The sequence below is a fragment of the Dermochelys coriacea genome, chromosome 2 (genome assembly GCF_009764565.3).
Source record: "Dermochelys coriacea isolate rDerCor1 chromosome 2, rDerCor1.pri.v4, whole genome shotgun sequence".
NCBI classification, from domain to species: domain Eukaryota; kingdom Metazoa; phylum Chordata; order Testudines; family Dermochelyidae; genus Dermochelys; species Dermochelys coriacea.
Window position 1 is genome coordinate 266020632 of NC_050069.1, and position 18525 is coordinate 266039156.

Sequence of the window (18525 nt, forward strand, 5' to 3'; positions counted from 1 at the left end):
CAAATGATGCACTGGGCCTTAACTGTGCAGTCGAGAAATTAGAGACCCAGCACCTTTAATTCACGTTAAGCCGAGCTATGCTAACGAACACTGCAAAGACGAAAAGGACTAAGCGGCGAAACATTTCACCGAGCTCCAGAGAGCCCCTTACCCAGAGGTGGCGAGTTGTATGGGCCCATGGAACGCCGACAGAGCCTGGTTGTCAGCGGGCAGGATAGAACCGGGAACCTCTGGGGCTTAGTGCGTGAGCCTCTACTGCACAAGCGAAACGCCAGCTGGCTGTTAGCTACGGCCTGAGCGCTCTCGCTCTCTCCGAGAACGCCTCACCCAGGAGGTGCGTGGGTTACACCCAGGCTCCAGCAATCGGCTCTGCCAATGTTTGGGGCTAGGTCTCTGCCCCGGCCCCACCGGCTGCCCCCACGCGTCTCCCCAGAGCGTCCCTGGCCTAGGTACCGGGCGGCTGCCCCCCCTGCAGCTCTGCACTGCGTTCCCTCCTGGCCACTGCGGCTGGCCGGCGGCTACCACGGAATGGTACGGGGGCAGGTGGAGGCAGCTGCTTTGCCTGTCGAGAGAGGAGGTGCATGCCCCCCCCCCGACCCTGCCCTGGCAGGCGACACCGAGTCGTCTCCAGGGGTGGGGTGGCTTATGCTGGCTGGACCTCCTGAGCAGCAGCCTTGGGGGGAGGGGGACTTGGGTGAGTATTGTGTTGGGGGGGAGGTGCCCCTTCCCACCCCCAGTTTGCTGCTGCCAGTGGAGAGAGGGCTGGGAGGAGTGCTCCTCTTTGGACTCAAGCCCCGGGGCAGCCTGCCTGCTGCACCCCAAACTCCTCATCCCCGGCCCAGCCCACACCCCCTCCTGCACCCTAACCCTCTGTCCCAGTCCAGAGCCTGCACTCAACCCCCGCAGACTCCACACCCAGCACCCCAAACCCACTCCTGCATCTCAGCCCCATTCCAGCCCAGAGCCCACACTCAACACCCAAACTTTCTCCCAGAGCCTGCACCCCTCCTGCACCCAAACTCTGAGCCTGCACCCCAAACCCCCTCCTGCACCCCAAACCCCTGCCCCAGCCCAGAGCCTGCACCTAGCACCCAAACTCCATCCCAAAGCTCACACCCCTCTCACATCCAAAATTCCTCCCAGAGCCTGCACCCCAAATCCCCTCCCACACCCAAACTCCCTCCTAGAGCCTTAGGCAGGTGTTGAGGCAGCCCCCGCAGGACTTGGACCCATTCTGGGCACCACCAAAAATTATACAAACCTGCTGCCTCTGCCCTTATGGAAAGCAGAAGGATGGTCTAGTGGTTAGTGAGCCTTCCTGGGGCTTTGGAGACCTAGGTTTAAGTCCCTACACTTCTGTTGACTCCCTATATGCCTTAGGCAAGTCACTTAGCCTCTGTACTCCATACATAGGGATAATAGCACTGCCCAGCCTCCTAGGGATGTTGTGAGGATAAATACATTAATGGTTGTGAATCACTCTGATACTATTACAATGGGGGACAGATGGATACCTTAGCTTGATGGAAGGGCCGTCTTCCAGAACACAAGACAGGGATCCAGAAAGAAAGTGGAGATCTAGGCTATGTCTACACTGGCAATTGAGCCACAAAACTTTTGTCCTTCAGAGGTGCTAATCCCCCCAACTCCCAAAAGACAAAAGTTTTGCCACTGCAAGCGTCAGTGGGAACAGCACGTTGTCAACAGGAGCACTCTCCTGTCAATAACACGGACGCCGCTTGTTGGGGGTGGAAGTATTTTGTCAGCAAAAGCGTGGACAAACAGTGGCTACACTGCCCGGCTTTTAGCAACACGTCCGTGTCACTAAAAGCTGTGTGGTGTAGACAAAGCCTAAAAGATTGTCAGTGATCATCTAGATACTTTCCTACAGCCAGGAGACCAGCTAGTATAGCTACAAAAGGAACAAGGAGTACTTGTGGCAACTTGGAGACTACCAAATTTATTATAGCTATGAGTCAGCTTCCATTACACTGCACCCATTTAAAACTGCTTTGTATCAATGCCCCGTTAGTCTGCATCATTTCTCCATCCCCCTCATCTACTGGCACAGTCCCAGTGGCGATCAGCTGTGAACTCCAGTGGTATGCAATTTACAAGGGGCAAGCTGGTAACAGCCTGCACCATGGCGCTTTGCCTACCAGGCAAGAGAGGCTGAGACCACTGCAGAGCCCCCGGCGGCGTGGGGCACGGCAGGGCAGGCATGCCTTATATCACTTCCTAGAACCACCTCAGGGGTCCGAGTCTCCTCTCAGACATCGGCATTAACATCTATCCCAGGATGGAGTATCATCTCCTTTGTGTTTTAGGGCCACCCACGGCTAGGCTATGAAAACATCAGAGCGATTAGTAGGACATGAGAATCATAAAGCTTTGCTTCAAATAAGTGTAGAGAAGTCCCTGTCCTTACCTGACCCTCTTGCTGCTACAAACTTAGCCTACTCAAATGCCTAGTGGATGTTTCCCTGATCACTCCCATATTATCTTGCTGTTGCATCACTGATTTGCACAGTGACCTTTTTATTCCCCTCCCAGGGCTTTTTCCACCCCCTTATTCTTTTTACCTGGACTTTGTCTTCTGCTAAAACCTTTCTGTCTTGTTCTCTGGGCCTGCGTCCTTACACTTTGAAGAGGAAAAGCAGGTAAGATGAAAACAGGAGCTGGCCTGAGAAACAGACTCCTCAGCTTCCCCCCCCATTGATGCTCCCCTCAGCCCCCATTTTAGGGCGGAGTTTGGAGCCATCAAACCAATGGTTGGCTTGAAGAGTTTGAACAGCAGATTTAACTCAATCCTAATGGAGAGAAGCAGCAAAAAGGCCTGGATTGGGTGGAGGTTTTAGAGGGCTAGAAGGTTCACCAGGTGTTTAGCATTTAGTGTATGGTTTAGTCAGTTCAGCCCTTCTTTAAGTGTCTATGTTGTATTGTTTGAGGAGTGTCCTAGCATTTTTGGTGTGAACTCTTGCTAATTCAAAAACACACCCGGAGCTGAATTCTACCTTTTTTATTCTTTATTTATTAGGCTCTTAAAGCCAGATCTACAAAGGGATTTAGGCACCTACATCTCAGTTTTAGGCACCCCTGCAATCCAGAAAACTCGTGCTCAGCTGCTGCCTAATCCTCTAGAAGCTTAAACTCACTGGGCAGCAAAATTTTTGCTGTAAAAGGTCCCCCACAGCTTAAGTTTCTGCCCCAGCCCCTGCACCCTGCTGCCTGTCTCACCACTAAACACCAGCACAAACCAGGAAAGGTGAACATACCTCTGCCTGCCTTCCTCAAAGGGGAAAAAGAAGAGATTTGACCAGGGATCCCCTACCTCTCAGCACAGTGCTGTAACCACTGACTACAGAGTGAGTCTCATTCTGTGTCTGGCCCAATTAATATTTAATTATTTAATTGAAGTGGCCTGGCTTCAACAGGAAAGACTGATAAAGCCTCACCTAAGAATATCCCAAAGTGTTCATCCAAGACATGGGGATTCTGTGCCCAAATCCTGTCTCCTCAGCAGGTAGCGGGGAATTGAACCAGAGTCTTCTACAGACTAACTAGCTATCCTAACCACAAGGCTAGGGAACAGCTCGGCATTTATTTTTTGTCAAGGGCCAAATTGTTTTGGTGCAGACCACAGGGGGGAAAAAAGACAACTCCAATAATGGTAATAAGTAAATAAAAAGATTTCAGGGCCCATTCAAAAGCATCTGGTGGTTCAGATTTGGCCTACAGGCTGCCTATTGACTACACCTGAGCTTGGGCCTATGTGCTTTCTTTGCCCATCCCCTGCCCCCAGCAGGAGCCTAACTCATTCTCACAAGAAGCAGCTTAGCTGCCCAAGTTACCTGACTCCAGGGGTTCCCAGCTATAGATTGCAAGAAGAACAAGGCACCTCCCTGCAGCCCGGGTTTAAGCATCCAAACCAGGGGTGCTGGAGCCCTCCCAAAAGTGTGCTGGGGGGTGTTTCCATGGATGTCCATTTTATGAAGGCGCAGGAGATCTCTTGATAACTTTCACAAATGAAGCCTCTGTGTACTGCAGCAGGATATCACTCTTGGGTCTTCTTATGCTAACCATTGTCTAGACTGGAGGTCTGTCATGTAGCAAGCAGCAGCTTGTTATGAACAAAATAACAGTGGGAGTAAGGATCCCTGCACAACACTTCACTCCATCTGCAAAGACGGCCCTTTCCAGGGGGCAGGGAATCTGTGTCGCATGATATTGTGATCCATTTAATTTATTATTACAGTCAGTAAGCTGAGAGGTCATCTCATTGGCTCGTTGGTCTTGGCTATTTAACAATAGTCGGAAGGGTCTTTAATGGGTGCGAGGTCCAACGGGCTAAAGTTTCACTTGACACTCGCAGTCTCGGGTCCTGATCCTGTGTGATAGTGAGACCCTTCAGTTCTCTTGAGAGATTCTCCATACCTGGGGCTCTTTTTCAGGTTAACATGGGCCTAAGGCTATATAACCTTACAGGATGAGGCTTAAGGTTGCTAGAGCTAGGTGGGCATCTCTCATTAGAGCTCACCTCCATTAAAGCTTGTAAGGTAGATTCATTGGCAAGCTTGGAGAGTACCAGAGAACAGGGAAAAGGTTACTCCTTAGCCATGTGAGTTTATCAAGGTAGCGTTTTCCTTTTGATTTTTTAAATTAGAGATGGGGCCACGGCCTGACAGTCTGGATTTCAGATTATTCAAATTGTTTGGCTCTGGACTGGGAAGGAGGAAGACTACATTCAATCCTGGCACTGCTAAAAACTTCCTGTGTGATCTTGGACAAGTTACTTGATCTCTCTGGGCCTCAGTTTTCTTACCAACAAACTGGGCATAATACTTCTTTTCTTGCACTCTTTGTCTGCCTTCTCTGTTTAGGTTGTGAGGCCTTTGGGGAAGGGACTGTCTCTCACTTTGTGTATTACAGCACCTGGCACAATGGGGCTAGGGTGACCAGATAGCAAGTGTGAAAAATCAGGACAAGGGGTGGGTGGTAATAGGAGCCCATATAAAAAAAAGCCCCAAATATCGGGACTCTCTCTATAAAATTGGGACATCTGGTCATCCTAAATTGGGCACTGATCTCAGTGGGGGACTTTTGGCATTAGGGTAAGACTCTCACAGTATATTGGTTGGTTATGATGACAGCAAGGGGGAAGCAGCTACATAGATGCAAGGTAATATTTTTAAATTTTGGCTCCAAAGTGGGGTTTGGATGCCAGATGCCCTCTAGTCTCAGACGGTGCTCCAGTTTGGGAGCGTAGTCTGGACTCAACCCTGGTTATAAAATAAACTTGCACTGAGACATCGATAGATTTAATGATGGAATCACTTCGGAGAAATCAGCTCCCCCTGTGCCAAACAACCAATATGCTCATAGTAAGTTTATGAACAGGATGATATGACAGGGCTGCCTGGGATGGCAGGGACCGGACTCAGTGACCCTTTTAACCTATCTTCGAGCCAGTCTAAGCACAATGGCACTACCAGGGCCCTCCAGCACAGAAAGCAGGAGTCTCCACAGTTCATGCTAGAACGCTGGGTCTGTACCAGACTCATGTGCTCTGTGGATCAGGCACAGAGAGGGACACATAACACACAGTGACTGGTGGGTTACACATGCAGAAGGAGGTGGAGGACAATGTAGGGACTGTGTGAGAAGAACACTGTTCTCTTCAGTTTTTCTTCTCCTCATTCATTCTGGGGGGCTACCCATGAAGTCACTGAAACCCACTGAACGCTTTGGACCTCATCCTGCAATCACCCCAGGCTGGTGGATCCCCTGTACCCATATGGAACCTCATAGGTCTCTGCAGAAGTCTGCTTGCTTGGAGTTCGTTTGGTCTGCCCGTTGCCCTCCTGCTCCGTGTGTGTTTTAAAGCCCAGTCTCCCAGAACAGCCTGCGACCTTTAGATATGCCTACTCCCATGCAATTAGTAATAAAAGTTGTTTGTTCTCCAAAACAGGCGAGTTGTAAGCAAAGCATCAGCTAATTACATGAGACATTGTAAAAGGATATTGAGGAGTGGTGCCTTTTAAGTTTTCTTTCTGTTCCATTGTGTAATGCTGTAAATAAAGCTTCTGTCCCTGCCAGCTATCTCCTTTTCCATTTGGGTGAATATGATCTCTCCATCCTGCCTTTTGTCTGTTTCTGATGAATCAGAAATTAACAAGGGTATTTCTTTTGGGTTTTTTTACTTAGAAGGAGTAGTGTCAAATAGTTCTGACCTAAAATGAGAACGGCTTGTAAATGATTTAATGCTCTAGATGCTGGTAAGCACTTTAGAATCCAGATCACTAGAGTCTAATTGAGGTTCCACTCCAAATCCTGAGGGATAGGTTCTGCCTCCCAACTCCTGTGGCTTATAGGAGCCATAAAGGCTCCCACAAGGGGCTGGGGGACTGTAAGGTCACTATGTTTCCCCTTCCCTGCCCCTTCAAGACCCTGCATAGAGGGAGGGAAGGGGGTGGATCGGGACAGGCCCATAACCCATGATGCTATAGGGAGTCTAGTTTCTACTTCATCCGGAGAGAGGCTGCTGTAACTTACACCTGAGGCCATTCCAGACTTTGCCCTGTCCCCTGTGCACCACCTTCCCTGCTGTACCCCCTAGAAGTGCAGCATAGAATTGGACCCTCGGGGTACATCGTAACAGCAAAAACACCGAACAAAAAACCCCAACCATTAAACACCTCATGATATGGAGTCTGAGAGCCTGGGTCAACTGACTTGGACTCACAGGGCTTACATTATGGGGCTAAAAATAGCAGTGTAGACATTTGGGCTCGGGCTGGAGCCTGGACTCTGAAACCCAGCAGGGGGGAAGGTCTCAGAGACAAGTTCCAGGCCGAGCCGGAATGTCTACATTGCTACTTTTAGTCTGGTTACATGAGCCATGCAAGTCCAAGTCAGTTGACCTGGGCTCTGACACTTGCTGCTCTAGTTTTTTAATTTTGATTTTGCTGTGTAGACATACCCGAAGTTACTGATAACTTTTTTTCTCAAACACAGAAATGATGCCCACAGCATATGCAGGGGCTGTGATGCTCTGGACACAGTATTGAAGTGAGCTGTAGCTCATGAAAGCTTATGCTCTAATAAATTTGTTAGTCTCTAAGGTGCCACAAGTACTCCTTTTCTTTTTGCGAATACAGACTAACACGGCTGCTACTCTGAAAAGTATTGGTTAGTGGTTACAGGAGGGGCCTATGTTACCCGCAAAATATCTAGAACACCCTGCCTATATCCTACTGAAGGCTCAAGACATAGCTTGGTCAATTTAGGTACCTGCCTTTCCCATGGGGGCTCCGGGCTCTACGGGTCTGCGGAAACTTTTCCCAGTGAAAGAGCCTTACACAGCTGTGCTCTAAACATCTATTTGTTAGCAACACACACAGAAGATATATACCAAGTAAACCTCTTACGCTCACCACTCCCTATAAACAGACAAAATTCACCCGATGGCCACTCAGGATCCTCTCAGGGAGGTTTCCAGCAATGCCTCTGCAAGTCAAGTCAAGATGAAAAATAATATTTTTCAAGTCACCTCACACAAATACTGTAGTGCAATCCTTTTATCTTGAAAGTGTAATTTACAAATGCAGATTTTTTTAGTTAGATAACTGCACTCAAAAACAAAACAGTGTAAAACTTTAGAGCCTACAAGCCCACTCAGTCCTACTTCTTATTCTGCCAGTCATTAAGACAAACAAGTTTGTTTACATTGACAAGAGATACTTCTGCCTGCTTATTTACAATGTCACCTGAAAGTGAGAAGAGGCGTTCACATGGCACTTTTGTAGGTGGCATTGCAAGGTATTTGCATGCCAGATATGCTAAACATTTGTATGCCCCTTCCATGCTTTGGCCACTATTCCAGAGGACATGCTTCCATGCTGATGATGCTCGTTAAAAAAATAATGCGTCAATTAAATTAGTGACCGTACTCCTTGGGGGGAGAATTATATGTCTCCTGCTTTGTTTTACCCGCATTCTGCCATATATTTCATGTTATAGCAGTCTCGGATGATGATCCAGCACATGTTGTTTGATTTCTGAACACTGTCACTGCAGATTTGACAAAACGCAAAGAATGTACCAATGTGAGATTTCTAAAAATAGCTACAGCACTCGACCCAAGGTTTAAGAATCTGAAGGGCCTTCCAAAATCTGAGAGGGATGAGGTGTGGAGCATGCTTTTAGAAGTCTTAAAAGAGCAACACCCAAACCACCAAAAAAGAAAATTGACCTTTTTCTTACTTAGAAAGCATCTTACTCAGATGATGAAAATAAACATGCGTCAGTCTGCACTGCTTTGGATTGTTATCGAGCAGAACCCATCATCAGCATGGAATCATGTCCTCTGGAATTGTGGTTGAAGCATGAAGGAACATATGAATCTTTAGCGCATCTGGCACGTAAATATATTGCCATGCCAGTTACAACAGTGCCATGCGACGCCTCTTCTCACTTTCAGGTGATATTGTAAACAAAAAGCAGACAGCATTATCTCCTGCAAATTGTAACTAACCTTGTTTGACTGAGTGATTGGCTGACCAAGAAGTAGGACTGAGTGGACTTGTAGGTTCTAAAGTTTTACATTGTTTTATTTTTGAATGCAGTTCTTTTTTTGTACATAATTCTACATTTTTAAGTTCAACTTTCATGATAAAAAGATTGCACTACAGTGCTTGTATGAGGTGAATTGAAAAATATTTTTTGGTTTTTTACAGTGCAAATATTTGTAATAAAAATAAATATAAAGTGAGCACTGTACACTTTGTGTTCTGTGTTGTAACTGAAATTAACATATTTGAAAATGTAGTAAACATCCAAAAATATTTAAAATAAATGGTATTTTAATCACATGATTAATTGCGTTACATTTTTTTAAATTGCTTAACAGCCCTAAGTTGTAATTATTTGTTTAATGATGCCCCAGATGGGTTCCAGTGCGGTAAGTGACAGCAAGGGGTGTGTGGCTGAAGGGATTTTATTCTGTATTGATTCTCTCGGAGTATTTGCTTGGCCTTTTCCATGAGGTGAGCTATTTCTCTGGTGGAGTGTCCTTGTTTGGTGAAGGCGGTTTTAAATGTGTTAAGGTGTATATCCCAGACTTTCTCCTCAGCACATATTCTGCAATATCCGAGAGCCTGGCTGGAGAAAACAGATGTCTTGGTGCGTTTGGGGTGGTTACGGGATCTGTGAAGGTAGCAGCGGTGATCCGTGGGTTTCTTGTATATGGTTGTCTGCAGAGTTCCATTGCTGAAGCTGATTGTGGTATCCAAGAAGTTGATGCTAGTGTGGGAGTGTTCTAGAGAGAGTTTAACAGATGAGTGATGGTTGTTGAAGTTGGGTGGCAATCTATGAGGGAGTTTAGGTCATCTGTCCAGAGCATGAAAATATCATTGATGTATCTCAGGTATTTAATGGGTTTTGTGGTGCATTTATCCAGAAATTCTTCTTCAAGGTGGCCCAGGAAGAGGTTGGCATACTGGGGAGCCATTCTAGTACCCACAGCTATTGCCATGGTTTGGACAAAGTGTTTGTTGTGACATTGTGTTGGTTAAGGATGAAAGGGACGAGTGTGGTGATGTGTTTGGGATGGACCTCTGAGTGCTGCCTATTGTATAGTAGGTATTTGATGCAGGTAGCAGTGACGTAATTTGGGGGGATGTTGGTGAGGATGGTGTTCGGAGAGAGGTTGTTAATGCTGTGGAGTATCTGGAGGAAGTCGGTTCTGTCCTGGAGGAAGCTGGTGAGTGGTTTAATGATGGTTTCTATGATTCCCGAGATCTTTCTAAATGAAGCATTTGTAGGATTATGAACAAATGCAGTCTACACTACGGGGCACAGACAGTGTAATCTAATCTCCAGGTCCCTGATCTTCTTAAATACTTGCCTAATCTTAAGCACGTGCGCAGACCTGCTGTGCTTACCCTTAAATACAATAGGTCCACATGAATAACAGTAGACATGAGCATAAGTATCTTGCTGAATCAAGGACTAAGAGACCAGCTAGGCTTCTGTTTCCTGCTATGATACTGACTCATGGGCCCAGATCCTCAGCTGGTGTAAATCAGCATGACTCCACTGACATCAACATATGCCAGCTGAGGATCTGTCAACTTGCCACACATCTGTGGAATGACGATAACAGTGCCTGCCTGTGTAAGTGCTTCGAGTCATCAAACTGCCGGGCACTGTGTACAAGGCAGAATTAGGATAGTCTTCCCCAGTGCCTGCTAAGGAGCCCCCTGAAGAGAGAATTGACAGACAGCTTGACTCCCTGGTTAGTCCCTGTCAGATCTTGACATTTCCTGCTGTAAAGCACACTCAGAGTTACCTCAGAGCACAAATTATTGAAGAGCTGATGCTTGCTGTGAGGCTTACTTCTGATACGACCCTGGCTGTAGCATTGTGATCTGTAACTGAGCCATTTGGCAGTCGAGCATGAACCACTGCTAGAGGCTGAATTACATCTAGACTAACCGTACCAGGGAGTTGTGAATTACAGGGCTAAAATTCCACCCAGAAGGGTCACCAGTAAACCATGCTAGGAAAGCTCAAGGCACAACATCACAAGATGGAACTGTCGACCCTCCACTTCTGCTGATGTCTCTGTCTCCCCTTCTCCTAACTAATCTTTTCATATCTGGTCCTGAAACGGGGTGATCACCACAACCCCCGGGGTTCAGCCTCCTGCCCTACCCCCCTTTCCTGGGGAAGGCTTGACAAAAATCCTTACCAATTTGTACAGGTGAACACAGACCCAAACCCTTGGATCTTAAGAACAATGAAAAAGCAATCAGGTTCTTAAAAGAAGAATTTTAATTAAAGAAAAGGTAAAAGAATCACTTCTGTAAAATCAGGATGGTAAATACCTTACAGGGTAATCAGATTCAAAACATAGAGAATCCCTCCAAGGAAAACTTTAAGTTACAAAAAGACACAAAAACAGGAATATACATTCCATTCAGCACAGCTTATTGTACCAGCCATTAAACAAAAGGAAATCTAACGCATTTCTAGCGAGATTACTTACTAATTTACTTAACAGAGTTTCTGAGACTGCATTCCTGATCTGTTCCCGGCAAAAGCATCACACAGACAGACAGACCCTTTGTTCCCCCCACCCCCCTCCAGTTTTTGAAAGTATCTTGTCTCCTCATTGGTCATTTTGGTCAGGTGCCAGCGAGGTTATCTTAGCTTCTTAACCCTTTACAGATTAAAGGGTTTTGCCTCTGGGCAGGAGGGATTTTATAGCACTGTATACAGAAAGGTGGTTACCCTTCCCTTTATTTTTATGACAACTGAACCCTGGTCTCCCAGGTTGGTGCCCTAACCAGGGGACCATCTTTCCTCTTGATTGCTTCCCCTGATTCCCTGTCATTGCACCAAACTAGTGTACGACCCCACTAGACAGTACCTCAGGGAAACCTCACCAAGAAGAGAGCGGTCCGTGCCCACCTGGCAATGACAGAGTGGCACCTGTAGAGGGGAGGATGGTCCCTTTAGAGGAGCAACAGCCGAAGAAGGGGCTGGGTGCATTGTACAGCGCAATCACATTTTCTTCACAACAGCGAGGGCTAGAAAGTTAATTTATTTAAAAACAAGGGCCAAGAAGCTGATGTCATCGTGTGAGTGCGGGAAACGGAGCCCTAGTTACAGGGCGTTCGTGTCTATGCCTTCATCCAGCTCCATACATAGCTCCTACTTTCCCTGTGAGTAGAAATCAGGGATGTTTTGTGGCTCATTCTCACTCCTGGGTAAGATGACCAGATGTCCCGTTTTTAAAGGGACAGTCCCGTTTCTTGGGACTTTTTCTTATATAGGCGCCTATTCCCCCCCATCCCCTGTCCTGTTTTTTCACAGTTGGTATTGGGTCACCCTACTCCTGGGTGAACATTTTTGGCCCAAACTTTTTTCGCTGGCAAAAAAATACAGCTTCGGTAACACCAAAAAGTGTTCCCGCTTCGTGTCAGTTTCACCAGACTGTTTTGGTTGAGAAAAAACTACAAGAATTCTGAAAAATTTGGAACATTTCCTTTGGACATTTTGGAAATGCAACACTTGAATTTTTCAATTCAACACAAAACTTTTGTTTTCAAGCTGGCCTTTAATTGTATTAAGTAACAAGCAAAAACATTGAAAAACAAGCAAATCTGAAACAAAACGTGACAATGTCAAAAAAAATGTTTCATTTGACCTGAAATGGAAATTTGACTTTTCAATTCACCAAAAATTTCAATTTTGGTTCAACCAGAAACTCCGCCCCGCCCCCCCAGAGATGATAGCAAACCAAACAATCCATTATTCGTCCAACTCTACTTATGAGGCCTCATCGAGAACTCAGACTGCTTCTCTTAATGCTGGAGCTGTGGCACATTGTAGCAGGCACCCCATTTTGAACTGTTTACCTGTGCACTGAGTGGAAGCTGTACAACCTCTGTACTGGGATGGAGAAGTGGGGGCTACTCTTTAGGGCACTATCCTGGCAACGTACCTGTCTTTCTGACACTTACAAGCAAAACAAATAAATAACTAGCGAGACCAAAACAGAGATAAGGGTTAGCTACAAAGTACATCTGCTGGAGTGTTACTATCACCAGATGCTGCCCTGTGCATGAAACTCATCCCTAGTACATCAAATATTGATTCCCTGATGGTTACTAGAACAGCGCCAGATCTTTAGCTGGTGTAAATCAGGATAGCACCACTGTAGTCAGCTTACACCAGCTGATGATGTGGCTCACAGCATTTATTCTGTGAACCCAGATATTTTAGCCCACATAATAATGCTTTCCATCCATAGATCTCAAAGCAGCTTACAGGGATAGGAAAGTATGGTTATCCCTCCTCTTTTACAAGTGGGGAAAACTAAGGCATAGAGCATTGCAGTTACTTGTCCAAGACGACACAGACAAAGCTGGATATAGAAACAAGATCTCCTGACTGGTTTCAGAGTAGCAGCCGTGTTAGTCTGTATTCGCAAAAAGAAAAGGAGTACTTGTGGCACCTTAGAGACTAACAAATTTATTAGAGCATAAGCTTTCGTGAGTTACACTCCTGACTGTAAGTTTCAAGCAGTGCCCATTGGGACACACTGTCTCTCTACTTATCTGCCCCCTCCCATCACCATAACATCTGATTAAACATTAATACAAATACCCCATGAAGTAGTAGTATCCCCACTTTAGAGATGGAGAAATAGAAATTAAGTGACTTTCCCATGGTCACATAGCATCTGTGGCAAAAGCAGGAAGCACAGCCAGCACTCACGAGTCCTGGATCAGTGCTTTAGCCACAAGACCCTCCTTTAACCTTAAACTCAGATCTCATGCCCTAGTTGTAGGACAGGCCTGTCTCTCCAGCCAGACTTCACACCAAGACCAGCGATTATTAGAAAATTAGTGGCCACACTTAATGCCATTGATTAAAATGTTCTACCTAATTTTTTGGTCTGCCTTGATTCTTATTTGGTGCAGACTCATCTAAATCCTATCTGAGTGATCTTACAGTCCTTGTGCAGAATTTCTATGGGCGTTTGAGCAGGTGAGTGGGATGCCATGTGGCCATCCCCTCTAGATTCCACACCAACACAATGAAATAACCAATGAAGACACTTCCCCCCCCCACGCCAGAGAACTCAGACCTTGTTGGACATGGAGCTCAGTTCCCTCTCTGACAGGACTTTGGGAATTCAGCATCTGCTGAGCCCGTCCCATGCAGACAGTCTCAATGTCTGGATAGGTATGTACCGTACAGTCATACTCCGGGGGAGTGCAGAGGAATAAAAATTTGGCTGCTTTTGGAGGAGCACTTTCTGTGACCACCATGTCTGGAGGAGCTGCCTCTCCCCTCCCTCCTGTGGGCAGAGAAGCTGCCTCTCCCTGCTGTAGCCCCGAGGGGCCAGGGAACTCAATCCCCTCTCCATGGCTCTGGAGGAGTTCTGTGTCTCCACTGATTGGGCGTGCCTGTGCCCCTCTTGCTCTCCCCCTTGTGCATGCCCTTATCATCGTCATGTATTTTGCCACCAAGCCTCAGTGCTTTGACAGAAGGAGTTCTCATTTTCTTTTTAAAGTAAAGCTGAGATTCTTGCATCATCACATGACTCTGGGAGCGTGGACTTTCAGAAACCTCCCCCCACAAAATATTGCGAGACTTGCTGTAAAGTCGTGAGAGCTGGCAACACTGCCAGCACACTCAATGAAGCCCCCAGTGATGGGCCTTGCAAGCTAGCCTCAGTGCGTTGATTGAGGGAGATCTGTCATTGGGCGGCGCAACTCCATGGATGAGACCCATTGGTTTCAGTGCTGCGGGTGGGTGATCTGTCTCTCCTCAGTCACTGAACGGTTTCTGCTGTGTTAGGGTGACATTTTCAATTCATTAACTGCTCTTCTCCCTCTTCCAGGCCACCACTGAACCCCCCAAAAAGAAATCAGACCCCGTCACTTCTGAGACCGTGGTTTTCTGGGGGCTACGCCTCTGGCAGGTGATTGGAATCTTTGCCATCTTTGTCCTGGCCGTCAGTAAGTCACAATTCTCTGCCCCTCACGCCCACTCTTAGGACCCCATCCTGCTCCCATCAGAGCCAAGGGCAACACTGCCGTGGGTGTCAATAGGTATAGGATCGGGCCCTTCTTCCTGGTACTTTACAGTGTCAGGCTGCAACAGGAGTGTGGGCTGGTTTTTCACAGGCACCAATTTCACAGGGAATTAGGTGCCCCCTGGATGTGCCCGTGTTATGCCAGTGGTCAGCCTAGCTGATCATAATTAAGGCTAAGATTTAGTCATGGGTATTTTTAGTAAAAGTTATGGACAGGTCATGGGCAAGAAACAAAAATTCATGGCCCCGTGACCTGTCCATGACTTGTACTATATACCCCTGACTAAATCTTGGATGTTCTGGAGGACTCCAGGGGAGCAGCAGCTGCTGCTCTGGAGGGGGGGCTCTCGGGCACCTGCTGGTGCTCTCAATTCACACACATACACAAACACACACACACACACTCTTATATTCTAACTGTAGCAGACTCTTGTGTCAGTCTAATACAGGACATATATTAACAGGTAAAGGAAGTTATTTAACAGGAATTCACTAGTTTTCAACTAGATAACACCTTGGTCCCATCAGTGGCAAATTGATACGTAATTGGTTTAAGCCAAAGAGACACAGGTGGGGATCCAGTCTAGAGGTCCACTTCTCTGATTCTGTAGAGGACCGTCTCTTTTTGTCTGGGAAAGATTTTTCTTTCAGAAATAAATAGGATGGTTTGAAGGCATTACTGGTTTTCCACTTAACCTAGGTAATTTAATTGATCTTATGTCAGTGAGAGACAATACCAAAAAAGCAGCTATTAGGTTAGATATTAGGAAAAAAATTCTATCTAAGGATTGTTAAGCACTGGAATAGGCCTCCAAGAAAGGCTGTAGAATCCTGGTCATTGGAGGTTTTAAAGAACAGGTTAGAGACACACCCATCATGGATGGTCTAGGTATAACCTGGCCCTGCCTCTGGAGGTCCCTTCAAGCCCCACATTTCTGGGATTCTATGATTCTCCTCAGCTAGCACAGTTTAAGATTAAAACCAGAGAGATTCCAGAACTTAGTAAAACTAGTTTATGTCTAAATTAGCTACATAAAATTTGCAAATGATTAGCTATGTAAATTAGCTCTAAACACTAAAATAAATAGGTTGTAATTAGCAAAAAAAAAAAAGCTATGTAGAATTCACAATGTCTAAAATCATAACCAGAGAGAGACTGTTTAAAACTTTGTAAAATTCGCTTAAATCTGGGATTTTGTCATCAGCCCATGCCAACTTTATGTCTCTTTGTCCAGGGAAGTTTCCCTTCTTCTTCTTGGGTTCAGAACAGGCTGATGGTTTGCCAGTTTAGGAGAAGGAGAAGAAGAAGTCACAGCTTTGAGTGGGTCTGTGCAGCTATTTCTTAACTGAGCTCCGAGACCTGCCCTTTGAGTCTTGGTTTTGCTCCAGAGCTGTTTGCTGTTTTCAACCAGGAAGACAATTCAAGGCGTGTTTCCGATTCTTTAGCTGGAATTGAGGGTCACAGGCAGCTTGGGGTTTTTGCTTAGCTTTACACTTCTTGGGTCCTCGTCTGTTTCCAGAAGCACCAACTCACTGGCCAGAGGAGGATTGTAGCAAAAGTCTCTAATTTTACTCAAAGGAGGAGCATCTTTCATAGGATGGGTTTCTTAAGGTTTTAGAGGGGTGTCTGGTCCAGCTCCTATTGGTTTGACAGTCATACCTGTTTAGCGGGCGATAGCTTTTAGCGTACTGGTTTCTGACGTGTGTTCCTCACAGTAACCAGGAGGTGGCAGCCTTGTATTACAAATGCGTTTCAGTTCTTATTTCCATGGATGACAGCAAGGTGACAGATTCCAACAATTCAGCCTGGTTAAATTCCAAGGATTAATAAAAAAGAACATTTCACTTCTTTCTCTCTCAGGCAAACCCTATCTATCAATTTATATGGACATCAAGGCTGTCCAGAGCTAGGATCATTCATGATCAAATGTTTTAGAAGAGCTCTTAAACCTCTTGCTTCAGGGTTTCAGCCAAGCTCTAACTAATGGACAGCAGGATGAGAGCTCATGCGAGATGCAGTGTTGGTGTAGCTGTGTTGGTCCCAAGACATTAGAGACACAAGGGGGTGAGGCCATATCTTTTGTTGGACCAACTTCTGCTGGGGAGAGAGACCAGCTTTCAAAATAGAGCTCTGTATAACCTCGAAAGCTTGTCTCTCATCAACAGAAGTTGGTCCAATAAAAGATATTACCTCACCCACCTTGTCTAGCTAATGTGCGAGGCAGATTATCCCATATATGCCTAGAACAGAAGAACGGCCATACTGGGTCAGACCAAAGGTCCATCTAACCCAGTATCCTGTCTGCCAACAGTGGCCAATGCCAGGTTTCCCGGAGTGAATGAACAGAACAGGTAATCATCAAGTGATCCATCCCCTGTCACCCATTCACAGCTTCTGGCAAACCAAGGCTAGGGACACCATCCCTGCCCATCGTGGCTAATAGCCATTGATGGACCGACCCTCCAGGAACTTATCTAGTTCTTTTTTGAACCCTGTTATTGCCACTGAGGGGATCTTACATCTAGTACTGGCCACTGTCAGAGACAAAGTATTGGACTAGATGGATCTCAGCTCTGATCCACTGAGGAAACTCCTGTGTTCCAATTTTCCTTTTTATGCAATTTCATCCCTTTTATTTAATACCATTCATAATCCTAAGAGATAATCAGTCTTCAGTGAGTGTAACGATTCTTTACATGAAACCTGTCACAGGTCTGCCTGGTCCTGTAAAGAGCAATACACATTGTTCAGCTTTCACTAGCAGAGGTATCACTCGCAATAATGAACAGCCAGCTAATCCTGTGGCAATATGATACTTATTTGTTTCTATAGTAAGCCAATACAAATCAGGAAAAATAAAGGAAGTGGTAAGTTTCTACTCACTCAAAAGCATTTGTTTCTGTGTCTTGCAGGACAAATTCTTCTTTGCTTTAAACTGAGCTATGATCAGCTGTAACTGTGCCTCCATGGGTCACAACTGAGGATGCCAAATTCAGGACAAACTGCTGAGAAATAGAGCAAACATAACCCAAAACTGATGGTTATTCTTTCATAAGATATATCAAACCAGCCACAAAAGTGAACTCCTGTTTCACCACACAGGCTAACAAGAAGTCATAAAAGCAGTCTCCTTGGGTATTCTAGGTCTTATATCACCACCAAAAACACTGGATTCACAGATGAATGGTTCTTTAAAACCAATCTAATCAAATGAAAGGTTCTTCTGATCTCAAAAGACCAGCCACACACCCAGGTCAATATATAACTTAGATTTTACCCAAAAATCACACTGATGCCAGTCCTTTAGTATTGAAAATCTAAATGTTTATTCATAAAAAGAAAGAAAGGAAGAAAGAAAGAAAGGTGAGAATTAAAATTGGTTAAAGAATCACATACATACAGTAATTGCAAAGTTCTTGGTTCAGGCTTGTAGCAGTTATGGAATAAACTGCTTGCTTAAGTCAAGTCTTTGGCTTCTTCCAAATCATTGGAAGGTCCTCAATTCCTTGCTTAGAATGCTCCCATTAATATAGTCCATATTCCAGAAGTTTGGGCAGGAAAGAGGTTGGAGCAGGATAGAGGCAAAATTGAGGGGTTTGCAGGGCCTTTTATATCCTCTGCCATGTGGAGGGAAACCCATTGTTCTTACTGTGGAAAATTACAGCAACAAGATGGAGTTTGGAGTTACATGGGCAAATCACATGTCCATGCATTTTGCCTAGTCATTGCAGGAAGCCATTACTTATACTTCAGACAGCATGTTTACATGACAGTCCACTCAGTGTAGATGGGCGTCTCCCATGGTTCATTGTGAGTTAAGCATCCTTTTGATGGGCCACTCAATTTGAATAGTCCCTCCAAGATGGGTGCTAGCTAACTACCTTGTTGGTTAGCTCAGGAGCAAACATTTGAA

At 45.7% G+C, this 18525-nt stretch overlaps 2 protein-coding genes across 3 annotated transcripts in view; one reads left to right on the forward strand and one right to left on the reverse strand.

The window, feature by feature from the left end:
• The window catches only part of ALS2CL (ALS2 C-terminal like), an 82291-nt gene extending 78951 nt beyond the window's left edge, over positions 1 to 3340 (reverse strand). Inside the window, exon 1 of one of the 2 annotated variants that reach the window (XM_038390545.2) lies at positions 3276 to 3340. The gene's annotated coding sequence lies outside the window, so the exon portion shown is untranslated. Of the gene's footprint in view, positions 1 to 2582; positions 2724 to 3275 lie in introns of those variants that run through there. The other variant, XM_038390542.2, reaches the window with a different exon arrangement.
• TMIE (transmembrane inner ear) overlaps positions 1 to 18525 on the forward strand; it is a 58609-nt gene that overhangs the window by 4624 nt on the left and 35460 nt on the right. The window contains exon 2 of the mRNA XM_038389124.2: positions 14417 to 14534. Coding sequence (XP_038245052.1) covers positions 14417 to 14534 — 118 coding nt within the window. The remainder of the gene's footprint in view (positions 1 to 14416; positions 14535 to 18525) is intronic.